The 21,315-nt window shown below is 33.5% G+C and overlaps 1 protein-coding gene across 3 annotated transcripts in view; it reads right to left on the bottom strand.

Moving 5' to 3' along the window:
• RAB3GAP1 (RAB3 GTPase activating protein catalytic subunit 1) overlaps positions 1-21,315 on the bottom strand; it is a 102,003-nt gene that overhangs the window by 68,277 nt on the left and 12,411 nt on the right. For all 3 annotated transcript variants that reach the window (XM_079135620.1, XM_079135621.1, XM_079135622.1), the window contains exons 4-5: positions 10,550-10,682; positions 8,232-8,310 (exon numbers count right to left, since the gene is read on the bottom strand). In XM_079135620.1, the coding sequence (XP_078991746.1) occupies positions 8,232-8,310; positions 10,550-10,682 (212 nt within the window). The remainder of the gene's footprint in view (positions 1-8,231; positions 8,311-10,549; positions 10,683-21,315) is intronic.

Here is a 21,315-nt window from a genome sequence, read left to right as displayed (position 1 = left end):
TAATTCCTATATCTCCCCCTTTCTTTCTCTATACCCAGGGCTCCTATTATATATATGCTTTGGACACTTGACACTGACCCCACGGATCCCTCAAAAAAATTTTTTTTCTTTATTCTTTGGATTGGAGGATTTCTGTTAATCTTTCAAATATGCCAACTCTGGTATATTTGATACCTGGATGAATTTGAGGTTCTCTAGCAAAGAATACATTCCTTGTCTTTCCCAGGTTTTAGAGACTACCCTCATTCCTGGGCTACTGAAGCTCTTCCAAGCCAGTAACACCAGGTTGAGTTCTCATATCACTATTATACTGACTCTTCTGCCCCGCTTTCCCATTTTTAAGAATTCTCTGACTACATTGGGTCTTCTCATAATCCATGATAAATCTCCCTATTTCAAAGTCAGTTTGTTAACCCTAAATCCATCTGCTCCTTTGACTCCTTCTTCCCACTTAACCTATATTATTGGGTTCTGGGATTTAGGGTGTAGACACCTCTGGAAGTGGGAAAGGGAGAATTCACTGTCCTACCACAACTTCCTATTAAAACATTCCCTCAGAAGAGATCTCATAAATTTACATTTATGCATTCATTTCTGCTCTAGCTAAAGTGTTACTGCCCAGGTTACTTATGTTAATATTAGGAATACCAATCAAAAAAATAAATCTCATGATAGCTTTAGGAAACAAAACTTTAAAAGGTGTTTAAAGGGAGATGGAGAGGTATCCAAAAAATTACATCATTAAGATAAATTCCCTTATCTAGACCATAAAACTAATGATGTCAACATATCTTTTAAAAACCCTTTTTAAAAATGTCCTTTAAAAAGTTAAATAAACTTAAAGCTAATATGGGAGGTCCCTGATATAAAAACTGAAACTGGAAGATATCAAAACAGGTATAGGTCAATACATAAATTACAATTACCAAAACTGAACATTTGAAATAAATGTCAAAATTCTATTTTAAGTTTGATTTGAGATGGGGGTGTACCTTAGTGCAAAAATACTGGCTTAGAATGTGTGACACCCTGGGTTTAATTCCCTTGTATGGCAGTGGGGGAGCACTGGGAGGGATAATCTGAAAAATTTAAGTTCACTAAATACTTTGCTTCATTTTGACAGTCGACCTGATATAAATTAGTATTTTTTAAATAAAAACTATTCCATAGCAGTTTTCAAATTTTTACTGTTGTTACTATAATACGAACTTTAATTTAAAAAGAAAATATTTATAGGTGAAAACTTCTGTTGCTAAGAAATATGATACAATTTGTATCCTTGAAAATGTTAAGAACTGAATTTTAACAAGTACAATAAAATATATATTATATAAATATATGTATATATAAAACAGAATTATAAAATCTTTTTAAGATGCCTGATTACATTAGGCCCAAATGCTGAAGTACAGTAAAGGGGTGTTATTCCCAACCCTCTCTGCTGTACTCAGGCTTACCAAATTACTTGCAAGTTTTAAGTGCACTTAGGCATCATCACTCTACTAATGCTCTATTATTTAATGTTTATTAAATAATAAAAGGAAATACATATAATTTTAATATGCTTTATTTTCAAGTTATACTCAAATGCTTGTTGTCTTTCTAATCTTTTTAAAAGATCAAATGAGAAAAACCTGGAAGAAACTACCAGCAATATGGCAGATTGACATGACAAAGACCCCTCTTCCTGATATTTTTAAATACACAACTTGAACCTCAAAGAATAAAAAGGAGATTATTGGGTGACAGAAACAAAGAAGAAACTGAATGGCAGAAGAAAGCACACAAGGTGACTGAAGAATCTCAAAGGATTATCAGTTCTGGATATAGGGCATGACAGCTAAGGACTGGGAACTGGAATTTTTATAGAATAACCCTTTTAGCTGTTGAATGTCTGTTTCTATGACTCACAGAGGTGTCTACAAAACTATGTTGTGTGATGAACAGGGGGACTAAGAATGATGGAAGAAAGGTCTGCTTATTTCTGCAAATACCATGTTTTAGCCTAGCAGTCACAATGTGAATCTATAACTCTAAAATTGATAAGGTGTACCCAGCCCAGGGAAGGGGGTCTCTAAACACATATCCAGGCTGAGTCATGTCCAAGAATGTCCCAGTCTAATAATAAATATAAGTAAGTGTGGGAAGCCATCCTTATCTAGCAGAATCAGACAGAAGAAGCTCCTCCCAGTCTTGCTCCCTTTATCTGTGTGTCTATAAATAAAAGAGAGTTGGGTTACTCCATGTTGTTGTTGTTAGAGGCCAGAGCTGGTATGGCCATATGGCCAGACCTGTCAGGCCCCCTCTCATTTAAAAAGAGTATTGGCTCTTGTGTGTTTATTGAGTAGATAAGTTTTTGGGCAATGGATTGATGAACAGTCAATATCATCCTCCAGCAGTTAATACTTTTCTCATCCTCGCGGGATGTGGCAGAGAGGCCCTCCACAAATAAGGCTAGGCCTAAAAACTATGCTTCCAGAAGCACAATATCAGTCAGATGTTATCATCCACGACTGTGCCCTCTTATGTAGCAGTGATATTAGAAAGCTGTATATCTTTTAGGTAGGTCAACAGTCTCTCTACTATGACCTAAACACACTGGCTTCCCTCTGAATCATTTAAATTTATTCAAGTGTTGTTTGTATATGGACTTCGCACCAATTCAAATCAGTACAAATGTTGTAATGTTCTGAATGACCCCTCAGACAGATTAGTGTATATGAGGCAGTGAACACTGGAAGTGAGACTTCTGCTTAAAGAATCAAGAAAATGAAAACTTCAGGATCAGTTATTTTCAATGGCAAATTCTGGCAAACAATTTGTGCAATCAATTTTATACAATCTCTTTCAGAAAACAGAACACTTCCCAACTCACATTATAAGGCCAGAGAACTGATACCAAAAGCAAAGTATGAGAAAAGAATATAATAGATCAATATTCCTCATAAACATAGAAACAAAATTCTCAAAATTAATAGCATATCTAATCCAGCTCTGTGTATATATATATATATATACACAAATACAAATTATACTATGAAGAAATGGGGTTCATCTTCAGAATGCAAAGCTGGTTAAATATATATAAAATCATTTTTAATTACTATATTAAAACAATCTAAGGAAAAGCTGGGCCCAGTGGTATAGATATGTAATCTCAGCTACTCAGAAGGCTGAGGTGGAAGGATCACAGGTTTGGGACTGGCGTGGGCAACTTTGTGAGATCCTGTCTCAAAACAAAAAAATAAAAAGGCTAGAAATGTAGATCAGTGGTAGAGCACCCATTGTTTCAATCCTCAGTACTGAAAAAAAAAAAAAAACACACACACACACAAACAAAACCAAAAAAACAAAGAGAACAAAAAATAAAGGATAACAATGAATTAATATTAATTTAGACAGAAAAAGCATTTGATAAAAATTCAACATCCATTTAAAAAAAGAAATCAAAACCAAGCCTCTCAGCAAAGTAGAAGTAGAAGGAAACTATCTCAACCAGATAAAGAAAATTTATGAAAAGCCAACAACAAATATCACCATGGTAAAAGACTGATTGCTTTCTCCTGAAATCAAGAACAAGGCAAGACATTCAATATCACCACTCCTATTCAGTATTTTACTGGAGACTCTCTTCAGTGTTAAAAAAGCAGAGAGAAAGACACAAATGGAAAGTAAAAACTAGAACTATGTGGATTCACAGATGACACAATTATTTACATTGAAAATCCCAAAGAAATCACAAAACTCCTAGATTAATTGAGTTTAGCAAGGTCATAATCACACAAAGTAACACAAAAACTGGTCACATTCTTACAAAATAGCAATGAACAAATGGAAATGAAAAATTTTCAATACCACAATTTTTATTTATTTTAGTTAATTAATCAATTTGGGGTGGGTACTGGAGATTTAATCCTGGGGCTCTTTACCACTAAGCCACATCCCCATCCCTTTTTATTTTTTGGTGTTTTGTTGTTGTTTTTCAATCTTGAGACAAGGTCTCATTAATTTGCTTAGGACTTTGCTAAGTTGCTGAGGCTGGCCCTGAACTTGTGATCCTCTTGTCTCAGCCTTCTGAGCCACTGCGATTACAGGTATGTAACCACTGAACCCAACTATAATAGTTCCTTTCAAAAAGAGAATAATTAAGTATAAATCTAACAAAACATTTACAGAATCTATATACTGAAAACTAAAATACACTGATGAAAAAATCAAGGAAAACAAATAGGAAAGACCTATTATGTTCATAAAATAAAACAATCAGCATAGCAGAGATGTCAATTCTCACCAACTGATCTATAGATTTAAGGCTGTCCCAATCAAAACTCCCAGCAGAATATTTTGTAGACAAACCAATTCCAAAATGTAGAAGGAAAAGCAAAGAAACTAGAATAGCCACAACAACTTTGAAACAGGAAGCATAAAGTTGGATGATCCAATTTTAAGATCCTACTATAAAACTAAAGAAATCAAAAGTATCCAAACATATGCTCACACAAAAATGGCCAAATGCTTTTTCAGAAGAGTTCAAAAGGAATTTAAGAGAAAGGGTACATTTTTTAACAAATACAGTTGGATCAACTTAACATTCATGTGCAAAAAAAAAGAACTTTGACCTGAATGCCATATTTTGTACCAAAATTAACTTGAAAAGTAGAATAGATCTAAATATAAAATGTTAAACTTCTACGAATAAAATAAGAAGAATCAGCCAGGTGACCAAAGTTAACAACACCAGGAATTAAGTCACTGATAACATGTACCCTCTGATATCGTGATTAAAAGAAACCCATATCCCCAGTATAATCAAAGAAAAACATAAAATGAATCAAATTGAGGAAGATTCTATAAAATGCATGACCAATACTTTAAAATTGACAAGATGATGAAAAATAAGAGTGAGAAACTTTCACAAAGCAGAGACTAAGGAGACCTGACCAGTAAGTTCAAAGAGGCACCTTGGATTGGGTTCAGTAATAGAATATGAACATTAGTGGGACATTAGTTAAATGGACATTAGTTAAACAGAGCTTAGCAAATAACATACCAATGTTGGTCTCTCATTTTTGGCATATATATCAAGGTAACAAACTGTGAACAGTAGGGGAAATAAATGAGTGGCATATAAGAATTATCTGTAGTATTTGCAACTTTTCTGTAAAACTAATATTATACCACAAATTTTTGTCTTAATTTTTAAAAACAGGAGAAAGCTTTGTGACCCTGAATAAAGAATTTAGATACGCTGCCAAAAGCACAATCCATAACATTAAAAATTGAGGAACTAAACATAAAACTTAAAAAGCCTTTCTCTCTGGAAGATATCATTAAGAGAATGAAAAGAGCCGGGTCTAGGTCACACACCTGTTATTCCAGTGATTTGGGAGGCTAAGGCAGGAAGATTACAAGTTCTAAGCCAGCCTCAGCAATGTAGCAAGACCCTGTCTCAAAATAAAAAACAAGATGGGCTGGGGATGTAGGTCAGCAGTAAGCATCCCTGGGTTCAATCCCCAGCTCCCCCTGCCCAAAAGAGAGAGAGAGAGAGAGAGAATATGAAAATAATGAAAAGATAAGCTATGGTCTGAGAAAAAAATACTTGCAAATCACACGTTCTTAAAAAGGATTTATATCTAGAATATATAAAGAAATTTCAAAACTCCACAGTAAGAAAACAAATAATCCAATTTAAAAGTGTGTAAGAAAACGATCCAATTAAAAAGTGTGCAAAAGACCTGGACATTTCATCATAGAGAGTACATATAATGGACAATAAATACATGAATGATGTTCAAAATTAAAATTAGAATGAGATACTGCTATATACCTATTAGACCGGTTAAAATAAAAATGTTGACAATATTAAACACTGCTTAATGTAGAGCAACTGAAACTAATACATTGTTAATGTGAATACAAAGTGGTACAGGTAGTCTGGAAATTGTTTTGGCATTGTCTTATAAAGTTAAACATATATACTTAATGCATGACTTAGCAATCCCATTCTATATATTTACTCAAGTGCAAAGTGTATTTGTATACACAAAAGCCTGTGTACAAATATTTATAGCAGCTCTATTCATACTTGAAACATCTAGAAACAATCCTAATATCTTTCAATGCATGAATCAGTGAGTTATCAATTGGGGTACACCCTTATAATAAAATACTACTCAGCAGTAAAAAGGAACAAACTGTTGATACAAAGAATAATTTCAAAAAGGATTTCACAATACCATGTTGAGTCAAACAGTCAATCTCAAATGTTTATACATTACAAAAAACTTAAGTACAGTGACCAAAAATAGATCTGTGATTCCAAGAATAACAAGAATGTGTGTAAGGTGTGACTATTAAGTAACAAGAGGTATTTCTTAAGGGGTTAGAGAACTACTCTATATCCTAGTTGTGGTAGTAGTTAAAAAGAAATCTAGCAGGTGTGATGCCTGTAATCCCAGTCACTCAGGAGGCCTCAGCAACTTAGCAAGACCCTGTCTCAAAATAATAAATAAGAAGGACTGGGGATGTGGCTCAGTGGTTAAGTGCCTCTGGGTTCAACCCCCAGGACACCTCACCCACAAAAAAAAAAAAAAAAAAAAAAAAACACCCTATATATGTTAAAATTCAGGAAATATTCACTGCCTTCCCAAAAAAAGGTCAGTTTTACTGTATTTAAAAAAAAAAAAAAAATTTAATAAAAGTACAAAGTTTAAGAAGAAACCTAATAAGTGGTTTTCATTAAAACATAGAAAGACTTATTCATTCACCAAAGACAATGAGTCAAAAATAGTTTTGGGAAATGTCTAATAAAACATTAAACAGAAATTATATCTTAATGCTTACAACTACCCAAAAAGGTGTATATTTTTTATTATTCTGACATTAACAATGTGGAAACAAAGTCAAGAGAAATTAAGTAATGTCCCAAAGTTGCAAAGACAATAAATACCTTTAGCTAGAAATCAAACCTGTTCATCTAATTCAGACCTGCCCAACAGTAAGTGTTCAATTAAGGTGAATAAAGGCATGTGTACGTGGGTGCACAGCCCCTGCTGTCTTCTGATATATTTAGTCATGTTACATGTACATATTCACATTTTAGAAGACCAGAAAAGAATCTGGGAGGATTAAATAAAATGGGTAATTAACTGTATTTAATTTCCTTCTTTTAGTTGTTTAAACTCAATTATAAAAGATTGTACCAAAACAGGAATATTATCCAACTTATATGTACTTGCAAATAGTTCTTTTTTTTAAAATATGTTACATAGTGCATTCCCTACAGTAATTATAATGAAAAGAAAAAAGAAGCAGATATAATTTTCCCCTCCCTTAGAAATTACTCTTTAATTAAAAGGAAAAAAAAATCAAAGGACCAATTCACACCAAAAAGAAAAATGTTAAACCAGTATATAAACTTCCTTCAACTAGATTTCCTTTCTTGACCATATATTATGGTTTTGTGATACATTTTAAACCAACATTTTAAAGTTCAGAGACTCAATTAAAAAGATGAGAGACCTTGTAAATGTGATGTGCCTCTTAATGTATCACATTTAAACTTCCAACAATACATATTAAATTTTCTATGATACTTAAGGGTTCTATGTTAGTCATCAGAAGTATAGTTTGGCACAACTTTAGATTATGAAACATACTGTGCAGAAAAGGTATCAGCAGGCCTGTAACTGATATTCTTATACAAGGCTGCTAACAAGGTTGGCTCTTGACTAGAATCTGGATTTGGCAAGGGTTCTCACCATTCCTAGAACCGATAAAAGTTATTCACTGTGCCTAAATTGTTTATGCAAACAATGTGGTTTATATTCAACACCTGCTTTCCTTCTGGGAATCTGAAATTTTGGCATATACCAGTCAGAGATTGCATATATGATTAGTCTCTGATTTAAAATCTTGAGAAAAACCTCCAACAGGTTTCCCTGATAGACAAGGTTTCCTACAAGTTATCATGACTTGTTGCTGAGGAAATTGAGCATAACCTGTATGACTCCATTAGTAAAGGACTCTAAAAAGTACACATTTCCCACTGGACTTGGCCTCATGTCTTTTCCCTTTGTTGATTTTGCTTTGCACACTATTGCTGTAATATCAACTATAAGTAAAACTAGATGTTGAGTGTGTGAGTCCTCCTAATAAATCATTGAACCTGGAACATTCTTGGTGTCTCCCTGACACATACTAAAAGTCATCTGAATAAAATGTATACATACCATCTTACCAGGCAATGTGCTCTTGGAGGAAAGTCATTATTCATACATAGCAAATCTTGCATAGATTGTGGAATAGCATCTATAAAAATATTTGATAATGAAAAAGGATGTTCATGTTAAGGCAGATTTTATAATATTTTTTGAGGAAATATGTCTTATTAGCTTGTGTAGTTTTGCAATTGCTTGAAGATTTATATCTAGGGCCAGCTCTAAGATTTAAGGGGACGAAAATCTGTCTGTCCATCTGTCTCTCCCTTTCAAACAAAGCCAGCCCATAAAAAAAGACATACCATTCCTTTGTACATTTTTTTGCTTCCAAATCATTGTCTCAAACAATTCCTCACCCTTTCTAATCTGACCTTGTCTCTCCTTTTCTTCGAAATTCTACTTAGAGATCTGTCAACTCCACATTACCTCCCATAGGCAGCATTTTCTATCACCCTGACCTCTTAATCTTTTTGTAAAACCTCTATTCAGTGTCTCACTCCTAAACCATGTATCTTCCAGCAGCTGAATTGTAATTCATAATACATCAATTATCATTTATATTCATAAATACATAATAAATTAAAAACAAAAATATCTATGTTCATATACATACTTCCTTTTTTTGGATAGCTATAATTGTTTAGCAAATTTATACGTTGTTAATTGCTAAAAGAATAGGATAGCATTAATGACATGACACTATACCTAATCAAAAATAAGTAATTCTAAAACAACAAAAAAGTCAGTGTTCAAAATTTCTAACCTCTGATAACACAGTTTTAAGTGTGTAAATTAACTGAGCAATGATTTGCTTGTAACTTCCACATTATAGTTTTAATCACAACCAAACAAAAAGAAAACTGTATAGAACACATACACAAACAACAATGCCTTAACTATCTTAAATTCATTCATCTCTTATATCATGGTACCCTTCATCTGTTTAGTGTTCTCAGAAACACTGATTCTAAGTGTTCTTACTCTGTTTTTCCCTTCATATATAATCTTTTCTCAATGGAATTTAAAATTTCTCTGTCTTGAACAGTTTCCTTCATTAATCTGTGGAACACTAGACCCAAAAATTCCACGGTTATTATCAGATCTCCTGCTAATCACAAACATTTCCCTCTCCCCTTACTCCTGTACTATACATATTTGTATTCTGGTTTAATTATTTTATTTTGCTATATAAGTATCTTACATATATGTGATATGGTCAGTGTTCTTTGACTTAGTTTATGAATCTGAATGCAGACCTTATCTAATTGTTCTGTTTGTAGGAATAAATAAAATAGAAAAGGTAACATAACGCTATTCCTACACAAGAAAAGGCACAGATATATATATATATATATATATATATATATAATTTCCACCATTATTAGTTTCAATCACAACCAAATAAAAAGAATACTGTATAGTACATACACAAATCAACAATGTCTTAACTATTCAAATTCATTCATCTTCTCTTATACCATACCATTCATCAGAAATACTGATTCAAATTAAATTAAATCTCCACACTAAACCTCCAGGTGGTATTACTTCATTGAAAAAAATGAGGTGACTTAAGTTTAGAAAGGTCAAATAACTAGCAAGTAGAAAAATCAAAATTTTAATCCACAGTCTGACTTCAAAATCCAGAATATAATCAAAATACAACACTATCTAATCAATAGACAAATTCTTCTTTATTTGTAATCCTTCAAAGATTTAAGGGGACGAAAATCTGTCTGTCCATCTGTCTCTCCCTTTCAAACAAAGCCAGCCCATAAAAAAAGACATACCATTCCTTTGTTTGTACATTTTTTTGCTTCCAAATCATTGTCTCAAACAATTCCTCACCCTTTCTAATCTGACCTTGTCTCTCCTTTTCTTCGAAATTCTACTTAGAGATCTGTCAACTTGCCTAATTCTCTATAAAACTTCTGATCTCTCCTGACCAAGTGACCTTTTCTCCACTGAACTTTAGTAGAACTTCATCTATCCCTGGGATGCCATTTATCACTTTCTATCTCCTATTACTGTTACTTAAAGTTCTTATTTTCCCTACTGGGATGCACATTTCATTTAAGTTTGGGATTCAACAGGATTCACATGTTAGGTACTCAATAAACAGGTGCTGATTCAGTTAATTTTAGGATGAATGGCACTGTAATTCTTTCTCTACTTCAGATACAGTAACTCATACTATACTCAAATGTGAAACAACTTTGCAAACTGTAAATTATTTGAAAGTAGACTACTGCATTATGAGAACTAAATTAATGAAAAATTATAACTACTCTTAAAAGTTGATGTTTTTAAAATATGTTGTAAAAACTTACCTTCTAATATTTCATCCTTTCCTTCTTTATCAGTGGTCTCTTGTACAAGATAATGGTGAGTGACTGAGAACTTGAAGTCAGCAAAGGAAATTTCATCTGATTTCTCTTCCCATGTGCCAGAAGTAAATACACCCTGTATTTAATAATAAAATAGGAAAATATCCACTTAAAGTATTCAATAGTTTCTATTATATTTATTAAACCACCACAGTGATTTTCCGTTTCCTATCCATTTATCTAAAAGTTCCATCATATGACTCTCCTTCACATAATAAAAGAAACAAACAAAAAAAGCATAAATGATTTATGACAGTGGCTCTTTAAAAGCCTCCTAGGACCAACCTAGGTGCCCTTCAACTGCTGAATGTATAAAGAAAATGTGGTATATAAACACAAGGGAATATTATTCAGCCATAAAGATATTTGCCAGTAAATGAATGGATCTGGAGACTTTTATATGAAGTTAAATAAGCCAATCCCAAAAGGCCAAAGGTTAAATGTTTTCACTGATATATGGAAGTTAACCCACCAGGTGGGGGATAGAAGCTTAGTGGAGTAGACAAGAAGGGAAGGGAGGAGAGTTGGGAAAAGGAAAAGACGGTGGAATAAATCCGACATAACTTTCCTATGTACCTATATGGATGTGCCACAGTGAATCTCACCATTGTGTATATCCACAAAAAAATTAATTTAAAACATTAACTATGGAAAAAAATCTCCTAGGATATTAATTACCAAGTGACACATAAAAATTATATTTTTCAAATAATTTTCTTATGATCCCCTATATAAAAGCATGAATACACAGTAAATTCCATGCCTGTTAACATGTAAATAAGAATCTATTTACCAACAGCAGCTTTTTTTTTCATACCAATAGCAGAATTTCTACTGGTTACTTTTAAGTGAAAATGATTAAATTTTAAAAATTAGGAAAAATTACATGTTATTAAAATACATTTTAATAAAAATCTTATACCTGATAACATCTGTTTAGTGTTATTCAACACCAGAAATTGTTTCATAAAGCAGTTTTTATGATCAATTCCCCAATTTCTGAAGATGATCTATAAATTCAACATAACCATAATTAAAATTTCAGAAGACATTTTGTCACAATTGACAAAATGATTCTAAAACGAATATGAAAATTCAAAGGACCTAGAAGAACTAATTTTGATGAATAAGTACACTACCTGATTTTAGTATTTATTTGGCTATAGTAATTAAGACAGTACATTACTGGCATAAATACTGACCAATAGATCAATGAAACTATTCCAGAAATACATTCATACTTTTACTTAATTTTACAACAGAGGTGTCACAGAATTCAGTGGGGGAAAGGATGGTCTTTACAACAAATGGTACTTGAATAACTAGATATTCACAGGAAAGAAAGCATAGAATATTTTGGGATCCTGGGAACCTTGGGAACCCTGGGATAGACAAAGATTTCTTTAATAGTATTAAAAAAGGACCAACAAGGAAATTTAAAATTGAGAAAATAAACTTCATCAAAATAAAACCTTTGTTTACCAAAAGACACTTAAAATTAGAGAAACCATGGATTGAAGAAAAAACTCAAAATACATATCTGAAAAAGGAGTCACATGCAAGCTATATGAGGATAATTTTTTTAAATTAACTAATTCAATTTTTAAATGAGCAAAAGACTTGGACACTTGACAAAAGAAACTATGGATGACCCATAAACATATAATTTTGATGAATTATTAAATGATTATTCATTATCTGTAGTCATCAGTAAAATGCAAATTAAACCACAATGAGATAGCATTTCAGAGCCAATAAAATAACTAAAATAAAATCTGACAATGCCAAGTATCAGGAAGAATGTGGAGCAACTTGAAATCTCACATGTTGCTAGGAGGATAAAACGATAAAACCACTTTAGAAAACAGTTTGGTACTTTCTAATAAAATTGAACATGTAAATACCCCAATAACCAGCAGTTCTACTCCTAAGAATATACCCAAAATTATCAACGCATATGCTTACAAAATCATTCACAGAAGCTTTATTAATAGTTTAAAAATGCATATAATTTAAATATCAACTAACAGGATATTAAACTCATAAAATAAAAAGTTGATATGTGTAACAACACAAAGAGTATACACTGTATGATTCAATTTATACAAAACTTGAAGGCAAAATTAATAAATAGTGGAAGAAATTTAAATTGTGGTTACCTCTTGTGGAGAAAAAAGGAATCTTTCTAGAATATTTTGATTTGGATGGTAGTAAACAAACCATATACTGGAGTTCTGTACAGTTTACTGTGTGCAAATTATAACCTAACAAAAAAAAAATCAGTAATACAGTGCTTTATACAGTCCTTTAAAAAGAGGTAAGGAAATAGAAGGAAAAAAAAAAAAAAGGTTTTCATTTCCGAGAAAAATTTAAGAGGGAAAGGAAGATGCTCTTTTTTCCATGAGAAAAGAAAGAAGATAATGGCAATTATGAAGAACAACATAGTATTAAATGCCATCATAACTTGGACTTAACAATCCTTTATCTCTCAACCTACTATATAAACTTTAGGTAACTAAGATATATTCTAAACCAGGGCACAAGACCTCTGCAAGATGGAAGATCACTCACTGCCTTAGTTGAATCCTTCGCAATATATGAACTAGACTAGTTTCCCAGCTTTCCATCCATTTCCACATGGTTAACATCCTAAAATACAAATATGATTTTGTTTCTCCCTCCATTTAAAATACTTCAATGGTTTTAAACTCAGAAAGTCAAAGGTCATGTGCTGTCTCTCAAATGTGGAAGCTAGAGGGGAGAAAAGGGAAAAGAAAAGCTGGGAGATCTCATGAAAATTGAAGGAAGACCAGTAGATAAAGTGATCGGGGGAGGGAGCAGAGGAGGGAAAGGAGAATTACTGGGGAATGATACTGACTAAATTATATTGCTAAATTGTGTGCATGTACAAATATGTAATGATGAATCCCACTATTACATGTAATTATAATGTGCCAATAAAACAAAATGGGAAAAATACTTCAATGGCTTTGTATAACCTATGATAGGGGCTGCTCAGGTTTTTTAATCATGTATTCTATCAGTAAAATTTTTTGAGTTGCTGTTTGGTGGCACACGCCTGTCATCCCAGGAGCTCGAGAGGCTGAGGAAGGAGAACTGCAAGTTCAAAGCCAACCTCAGCAACTTAAGAGGCCCTAAGCAACTCAGCGACACCCTGTCTCTAAATAAAATACAAAAAAGGGCTGGGGATGTGCCTCAGTGGTTGTGTGCCCCTGAGTTCAATCCTTGGTACATACATGCATATAGTTTTTGAGTACATACATGCATATTTTTATTTCTAAGTTGTGTATCCCTGTGTTGGGAGAAATCCTAGTTCTTGGATGGCAGCAGTGAATGTCTCAAGTGTGTAAGGAAAACTTGCAGGGAGAAGCACTCCTACCTAGGAAAGTAAACAAATGCTCCAAGTTGACTCAGTGTTACCAAGGGAATCTGTATAGGAATTTGGTGGTCTGATCCCCGTGGCACATTGTAATTGGGCAAGAAACCTATAAAATGTATCGCTGTTCCCCCAATAAACGAGTTTGCAGGCTGCTCCCCACAAGCCTGCTTCCGCCCAACTCCTGGAGTCTGGACTCTTGACTCTGCGTCCTTACCAGCATCTGACCTAGCCTGGCACAAACTACATCCCTGTATTTAATAATTATGTATATTATACATAAAACAAATATTTAACCTTAAGAATTAAAGATGTAATATTACATTTGTGTAATAATACACAAATGTTCCATCACAAGCACCTTCAAGAAAGCCAGCTATTCAATAGTAGAATTACAAGCCTACACCTTACCAATTTTATTTCCTACAGCTATCTTCCATCTACTCTGTGCTACAATTATGCCTTAAGTCTTATATTTCCCCAGCAGTATGATTTCTCTTTCATACCTGTGGATAGGCATTTGTACTGCTCTTCTCTACTTCCTTCTTTTAGCATACTTTTATTCATTTTTCAAAATTCAATCTAAGGTTCATTTCTGTTTGATTATATCAAAGCAGCTAGTGATTCCTTCTCAGTATCTTGTTCAAATCACAAAAATTGCACCTTATTCTAATTATTTTTGTCTATTTTTTACCATATGTTGAAAAGCAAAATCTATATTCTTTGTATCTTTGCAGCCCAGTACTCACAGTACCTGCACATTTAATAATAAGTACTTTAGGAATTATCTTTTTTTTTTTTTCAGGATTCATAAAAGCCTCCCTAAGTTCCAAAGATACTAGGAGGTAAACAGTACATTTCCAATATATTACATATATTTATGACCTAGTCTAACAATTTGAAATAGCACATGCTCTCATCTGAAAGGTATTCCCCTATACTTTGAATATCTGAAACAACTGGACATCCACGTGCAAAAGAATAAAGCTGGACCCTTTCCTTATACTAGACAGAGAAATTAACTCAAAAAATGGATTGCAGGTGTAAACCTAAGAGCTAAAACAACAGTTATTATCAAGAAAGTAAAAGGACATCTCAAAACGATACATACTATAACAGAGAATGGGAAAAGTATTTGCAAATTATATATCTCATAGGGATTATATTCAAAATATATAAAGAATTCATAAAACTGAATAATAAACACCATTTAAAAACGGGCAAAGGATTTGAGTAGACATTTCTCCAAAGAAGATGTATATATAAATAAGAAATAAGAACAAGAAAAGGTATTCAACATCACCAGCCATCAGGAAAATGCAAATCTGTGGAGAGTGGTGAAAGGATGGGAGAGCAGTGACTGAAACTAGGGGTTCTCTAATGACCTCATGGCCGTGGCATATCCGGTGCCTGGGAATGTTTCTGTGCAAGGACACAGGATACTTAGCTGCCATGGCAATACCCTGCATGAGGAGGCTCTGTGCAAGAGTCCTATCAGCTCTGACCTTGATCTCAGGGACACAACTCCTGGGAAGGAACTCTTTCGCTAGACAACCACAATGTTTCAACAGCTCTGCTTCCCCAGTTCCTGCCTGTCTTATAGTAACTTTTAACAATGGACTTTCTTGAGAGCTACACAAAGCTCCTTACTGCACTTGGCAACTGTGGATTGCAACTACAGAAAAGCTACATGTCGTAGTTTCTATAACTTTTCTGAACAAAGAATAATGGTTGCATAGTCTTTAACCTGATAATGAGACATATAAATAAAGATTGCTGGTCTAACTTCAGATCTGCATCTCCATCAGAGAGCAGAGCTCCACCTGATTGAGCTGGCTCAATCTTCAAAATCTGAGTGAATCTTTATTTTCCAATCCCCCTCCACCCCTCACCAGACCCGAGAGTCTGGCTGCACTGGTCATGACACGAATGAAAACTACAATGAGATACCACTTTGTACCCATCACAATGGCTATAATAAAAAAGGTAAGAACAAGTATTGGTGAGGATGTAGAGATTCAGACCCTTACATTTGTAGTAGAAATGTACTACATGACCTAGAAATTCTACGACCACATAGACACTCAAATGAAATGAAAACATACATCCATACAAAAACTACCACATGAAAGTTAACAGCAGTATTATTCATAGTAACCGAAAGGTAGAAGCAACCTAAATTTCCCATAATAAACAAAAAAATTTTAAAATGTGCTATATCCATACAATGAAATAATTTTTCAGCAACAAATAGGAATGAAGTATGGATAAATGCTACAATATGGACAAACTTTGAAAACATGTTTAAAAAAAGCTAGACATAAAAGATCACATACCATATTATATGATTCCATTCATATGACCTCATCTGTATGTAGAACCTCATCTGTATGTGTGTGTATCTTACATGTGTGTATTTGAGGTAAAATATTAATCCAATTGCATATACCTGAAGTCATTACAAATATTTTTAAAAAGTAAGAATGGACTACAAATTCCTTGACTCTCAAGATAGGAATGAAGTAAGTACTACTAAGCCAAATAATACAGGTGTGCATACACACATACACACAAAACCTTATAACACTATGATGTATTAACCCCATTTTATAGATTAAAAAAAGATTAAGAGATTAAAAACCTTGCCTAACATTACGACACCACTAAGTGGTAAAGCTAGAATTTGATACACTATGACCCTGTTTTGTTCACTAGAGGCTAAAACATATATATTTACTATATAGTACTTAGATACTATAGATTCAATAGTTCATATAAGAACAAGATAAGCCCCGCACAGTGGTATACACCTATAATCCCAGAGACTAGAGAGGCTGAGGTAGAATTCCAAGTTCAAGGTCAGCCTCAGCAACTCAGTGGGGCCCTAAGAAAGTTAACAAGACCCTTTCTCAAAAAAAGAAATGAAAGGGGTTGGGGTAAAGCAGTGGTAAAGCACCCCTGGGTTCAATTCCCAGTATTTAAAAAAAAAAAAAAAAATGAGCAGTCAGTGAGATCAATGGATCAGAATTTAAGAAGATGGTTAGGTAAATGTCAAATAAGTCAGAAATGGGTCTGTACAGAAAATTGGATTTCAGCTTGCCTTCAGTATGGTAAAACTAATAAGGAAGAATAGACAAGGTGCTGGTGCAGGAAATTGGATACCAGATTTAGGGAACAAATACCCTTAATTAGCTGAAGCTTCCTATAGGGGAGCAGAAAAACAGAGAAGAGAACTGACCATGAAGACTAGATTATCAATTTAGGGTTAACCTTACAAACAAGGAGATTCACTGAAATCTTCTATGAAGGCTTATAAAATGATGACAGCATTAGAATTCCCCTGAGCACACTGGAAGGAGAGAAAAAAGAACTAGAAAAGGCAGAGAAGGTGAAAGCAAGAGGAGGAAACAAAAAAGACAGTGAGAAAGTAGTATATCCCAGTGATCATAAAAGGAGAGCTTTATCTGAGACCAGATTTCTTGGGTTCACAGAGTATTATTATTTTTTTTTTCCATTGCAAGATAGAACTGAGGGGCACTTAACCATTGAGCCACATTCCCCCATCCCTAGTACCTTTCATTTTGACACAGGCTCTTACCAAGTTGCTTAGGGCCTGCTATTTTGCTAAGGCTGGCCTTGAACTTGTGATCCTCCTGCCTCAGCCTCCCAGCCACTGGGATTAATTGTGCTCCACTGCACCTGGAATTCACGGAGTAGTTCTTATCACTTACTAACTTATTAATATTGGGCATATTGATTTTCTCTATGTGCCTCCATTTTCCATCTATGAAATGGGAAAAATAATAGTTCCTACTTCCTAGGATTGTTTTTGAGGATTGAGATGATACATATAAAGTGCTCACAAGTGCCCTGTATATAGTAAGTACCCAGTAAATATTAGATTTTTTGATATCAAAAATTCAGAAGTAATATGATCCAACAAAACTGAGTAGTTATTAGAAGAAAAAAGCCAAGAACTTGGAAAAATATTGCCAGGAGATGTTCCTCTTTTATTAGGTAGTATTTTTTTTTCCTGACATTTGGTTAAATTTGTTAAAAAAAAAAAAAAAAAAGTCACAATTTAAAACTAAATGAATGTAACTTAAGACAATCCTTGATTTACAAATGTTCTGCATGTATGAGCAGTTTTTAATGGAGAGGAATGTATTTTAAAATTAATATGGCAAAAATAAAACTGCAAGAAAAACTTGGAAAAGAAAATAATGGGGTCATATTTGTCCTGTACGATTTATAGTAATTAAAACAAAATGCTAGAGCTGGGGAAGTACTTCAGTGGTATAGCATTTGCCTAGAATGCATGAGGCCCTGGGTTTAATCCCCAGTACAGGGAAAAAAAAAAAAAAAAAGTATATTTACAGGAAGAGATAATATTCAGAATCCACAAATCCAGAAACAGACCCAAGTATATATGGAACTAATTAAATGATAAAGGGAAAAGTTAGGGAAAAGTTGGCTAACTATAGGAATAAAAGACCATTGTCTCACTTCAGTCACAAAAATTAATTCTAGGTAGATATGTAAATTTTAGAACAAAAATAAATCTCTTTAAAAGAATAAGTACTAAAAAAAAAAGAAATTTATAATCTTGAGGTACTAAGGTCCTTTCCTACACATAATATGAAATCTAGACTTCATAAAGTACCTAACTACTTAAAAATACAAACTTTGTTACTTTATACCATACACAAAAATTAAACTAAAGATCCAGTTTAAATATACAACTTAAAACTGTAAATCTCTTAAAGGTACACATGGAGGGAAAGTTCACTGACATTGGATTTCACAATGACTTATTGGACATGATACCAAAAACAGGTGACAAAAGAAAAAAGTAGATAAATTGAAATTAAGTTTTGTGTACCAAAGGATACTATGTATCTGCAGAGTGAAAAAGCAACCAACGGAATGGAAGAAAACCTTTGGAAATCACATATCAGATAAGGGATTAATATCCAATTGTTTATTCTTATATAAAGAATTCTACAACTCATCAACAAAAGCTAAATAAATAAATAAAAAATAAACAAAGGGCGGGGCTCAGTGGGGTACATGCCTATAATCCCAGTGGCTTGGGAGGCGGAGGCAGGAGGATCACAAATTCAAAGTCAGCCTCAGGAAAAGCAAGCCACTAAGCAATTCAGTGAGACCTTGTCTCTAAAAAAAATAAAAAATACGGCTGGGGATGTGGCTCAGTGTTCAAGTGTCTATGAGTTCAATTTCCAATACCCCCTCCAAAATAAATAAAGCACTTGAATAGACATTTCATTAAAGAAGATACACAGAAAAGCAATAAGCACAGGAAAAGATGCTCAACATTACTAATCAACTGGGAAATGCAAATCAAAACCACAATGGGATACTATTTGAAATCCATTAAGATGACTATTATTCAAAAACATCAGAAAATAAATGTGTTGTCCAGGATATGCATTGCCAGTAGGACTATAAAATGATGCCGCCACTATAGAAAACAACAGCAGCTCCTCAAGAAGTGAAAAGTATAATTACCATATGATCTAGCAATTCCACTTCTGGTATATACCCCCAAAGAACTGAAAAAGGAACTCAAACAATATTTGTACACCCCTGTTCATAGCAGCATTATTTCAAATAGTCAAAAAGCAGAAGCAATCCATGTCCATCAACAGATGAATGACTAGATTAAAAAAATGTATATACATACCATGGAACATTATTCAGCCTTTAAAAGGAATGAAATTCTGATTATGCTGCAATATAGATGAACCTTGAAAAATCATGCTTAATAAAACAAGCTAGTCACAAACAGGCAAATAGTGTATGATAGTGTATGATTCCTCTTACATGAGCTTGTTTTTCTTGACTTAGTAGAAAATTTTTGTTAGGGAATGATAAAAAGTTTTGGATATGGATGGTGATGATATTTGCACAACTGTGTATGAATGTATTTAATGTCACTGAACCATATACACTTAAAATGGTAACTCTTCTGTGATGTATTTTGCATAGTAAAAAACACATAAACTCTTAGGAAGTAAAAACACATTCGAATTAAAAGAAAAATGACAGACGGAGAAAAATATTTGCAAGAGATAGCACTCATAAAAACATTAAGAGTCCTTCAACAATTCAACAAGATAGCAGAAAATTGGTGAGTGTACATTATAAGCCATCAGAAAAGGGAACTGTAATGTCTAATAAACAAAAAAATGCTCACAAGTGCTCAGGAAATATGAAGATTAGGTAGTTTTAGTCCAACTTACTGGTAAAAATATAACGAAAATAAACAACGTTGGAGGATCAGGGCTCTGTTTTCTCCCCACACATTTGAGTGAGTGTAAATACATTTAATCATTTTGAAAGAAAACATGGCTACATTTCTTACATATAAAAATCACATTCCCTCTAAACTGTTTCTTATAGAACTTTTTAATACAGAAACATTCATACAAATATGCAAGGGTATACACAGCCATGCTTACTACTCTACCATAATACCTTAACTGCAAAAACTGAAAAGTAAATATTCTTAATAGTACTATACACAAACATTATGATATAGTCACTCAACGAACTATAGTGCAAACATTAAAATAATGATAGATGTTTTTGTCCTATCCTGGAGAAGTGCCAACAAGAATTAGTTTTTTTAAAGGCAGTTGTAATGAAAGAATATGATTATCTTTGTTAAAAATGTAATATGTATCAACTGAAGGGCATCTAGGTTGGTTCCACAATCTGGCTATTGTGAACTGAGGAGCTATGAACATTGATGTGGCTGCATCTTTGTAGTATGCCAATTTTAAGTCCTTTGGGTATAGGCCGAGGAGTGGGATAGCTGGGTCAAATGGTGGTTCATTCCAAACTTTCTGAGGAATCTCCACACTGCTTTCCAGAGTGGCTGCACTAATTTGCAACCCCACCAGCAATGTATGAGTGTACCTTTTTCCCCACATCCTCTCCAACACCTATTGTTGCTTGTGTTCTTGATAATCGCCATTCTAATTGGGGTGAGATGGAATCTTAGGATAGTTTTGATTTGCATTTCTCTTATTACTAGAGCTGTTGAACATTTTTTCATATATCTGTTGATTGCTTGTGTATCTTCTTCTGTGAAGTGTCTGCCCATTTCCTTAGCCCATTTGTTGATTGGATTATTTGTATTCTTCGTGTAGAGTTTTTTGAGTTCTTTATATATTCTGGAAATTAGTGCTCTATCTGAAGTATGAGTGGCAAAGATTTTTTCCCACTCTGTTGGCTCTCTCTTCACATTGCTGATAGTTTCCTTTGCTGAGAGAAAGCTTTTCAGTTT

The sequence above is a fragment of the Sciurus vulgaris genome (assembly GCF_902686455.1).
Source record: "Sciurus vulgaris genome assembly, chromosome: 3".
NCBI lineage: Eukaryota > Metazoa > Chordata > Mammalia > Rodentia > Sciuridae > Sciurus > Sciurus vulgaris.
Note: the sequence above shows the minus strand (reverse complement) of the source record. Positions and strands in the feature narration are given on the sequence as shown.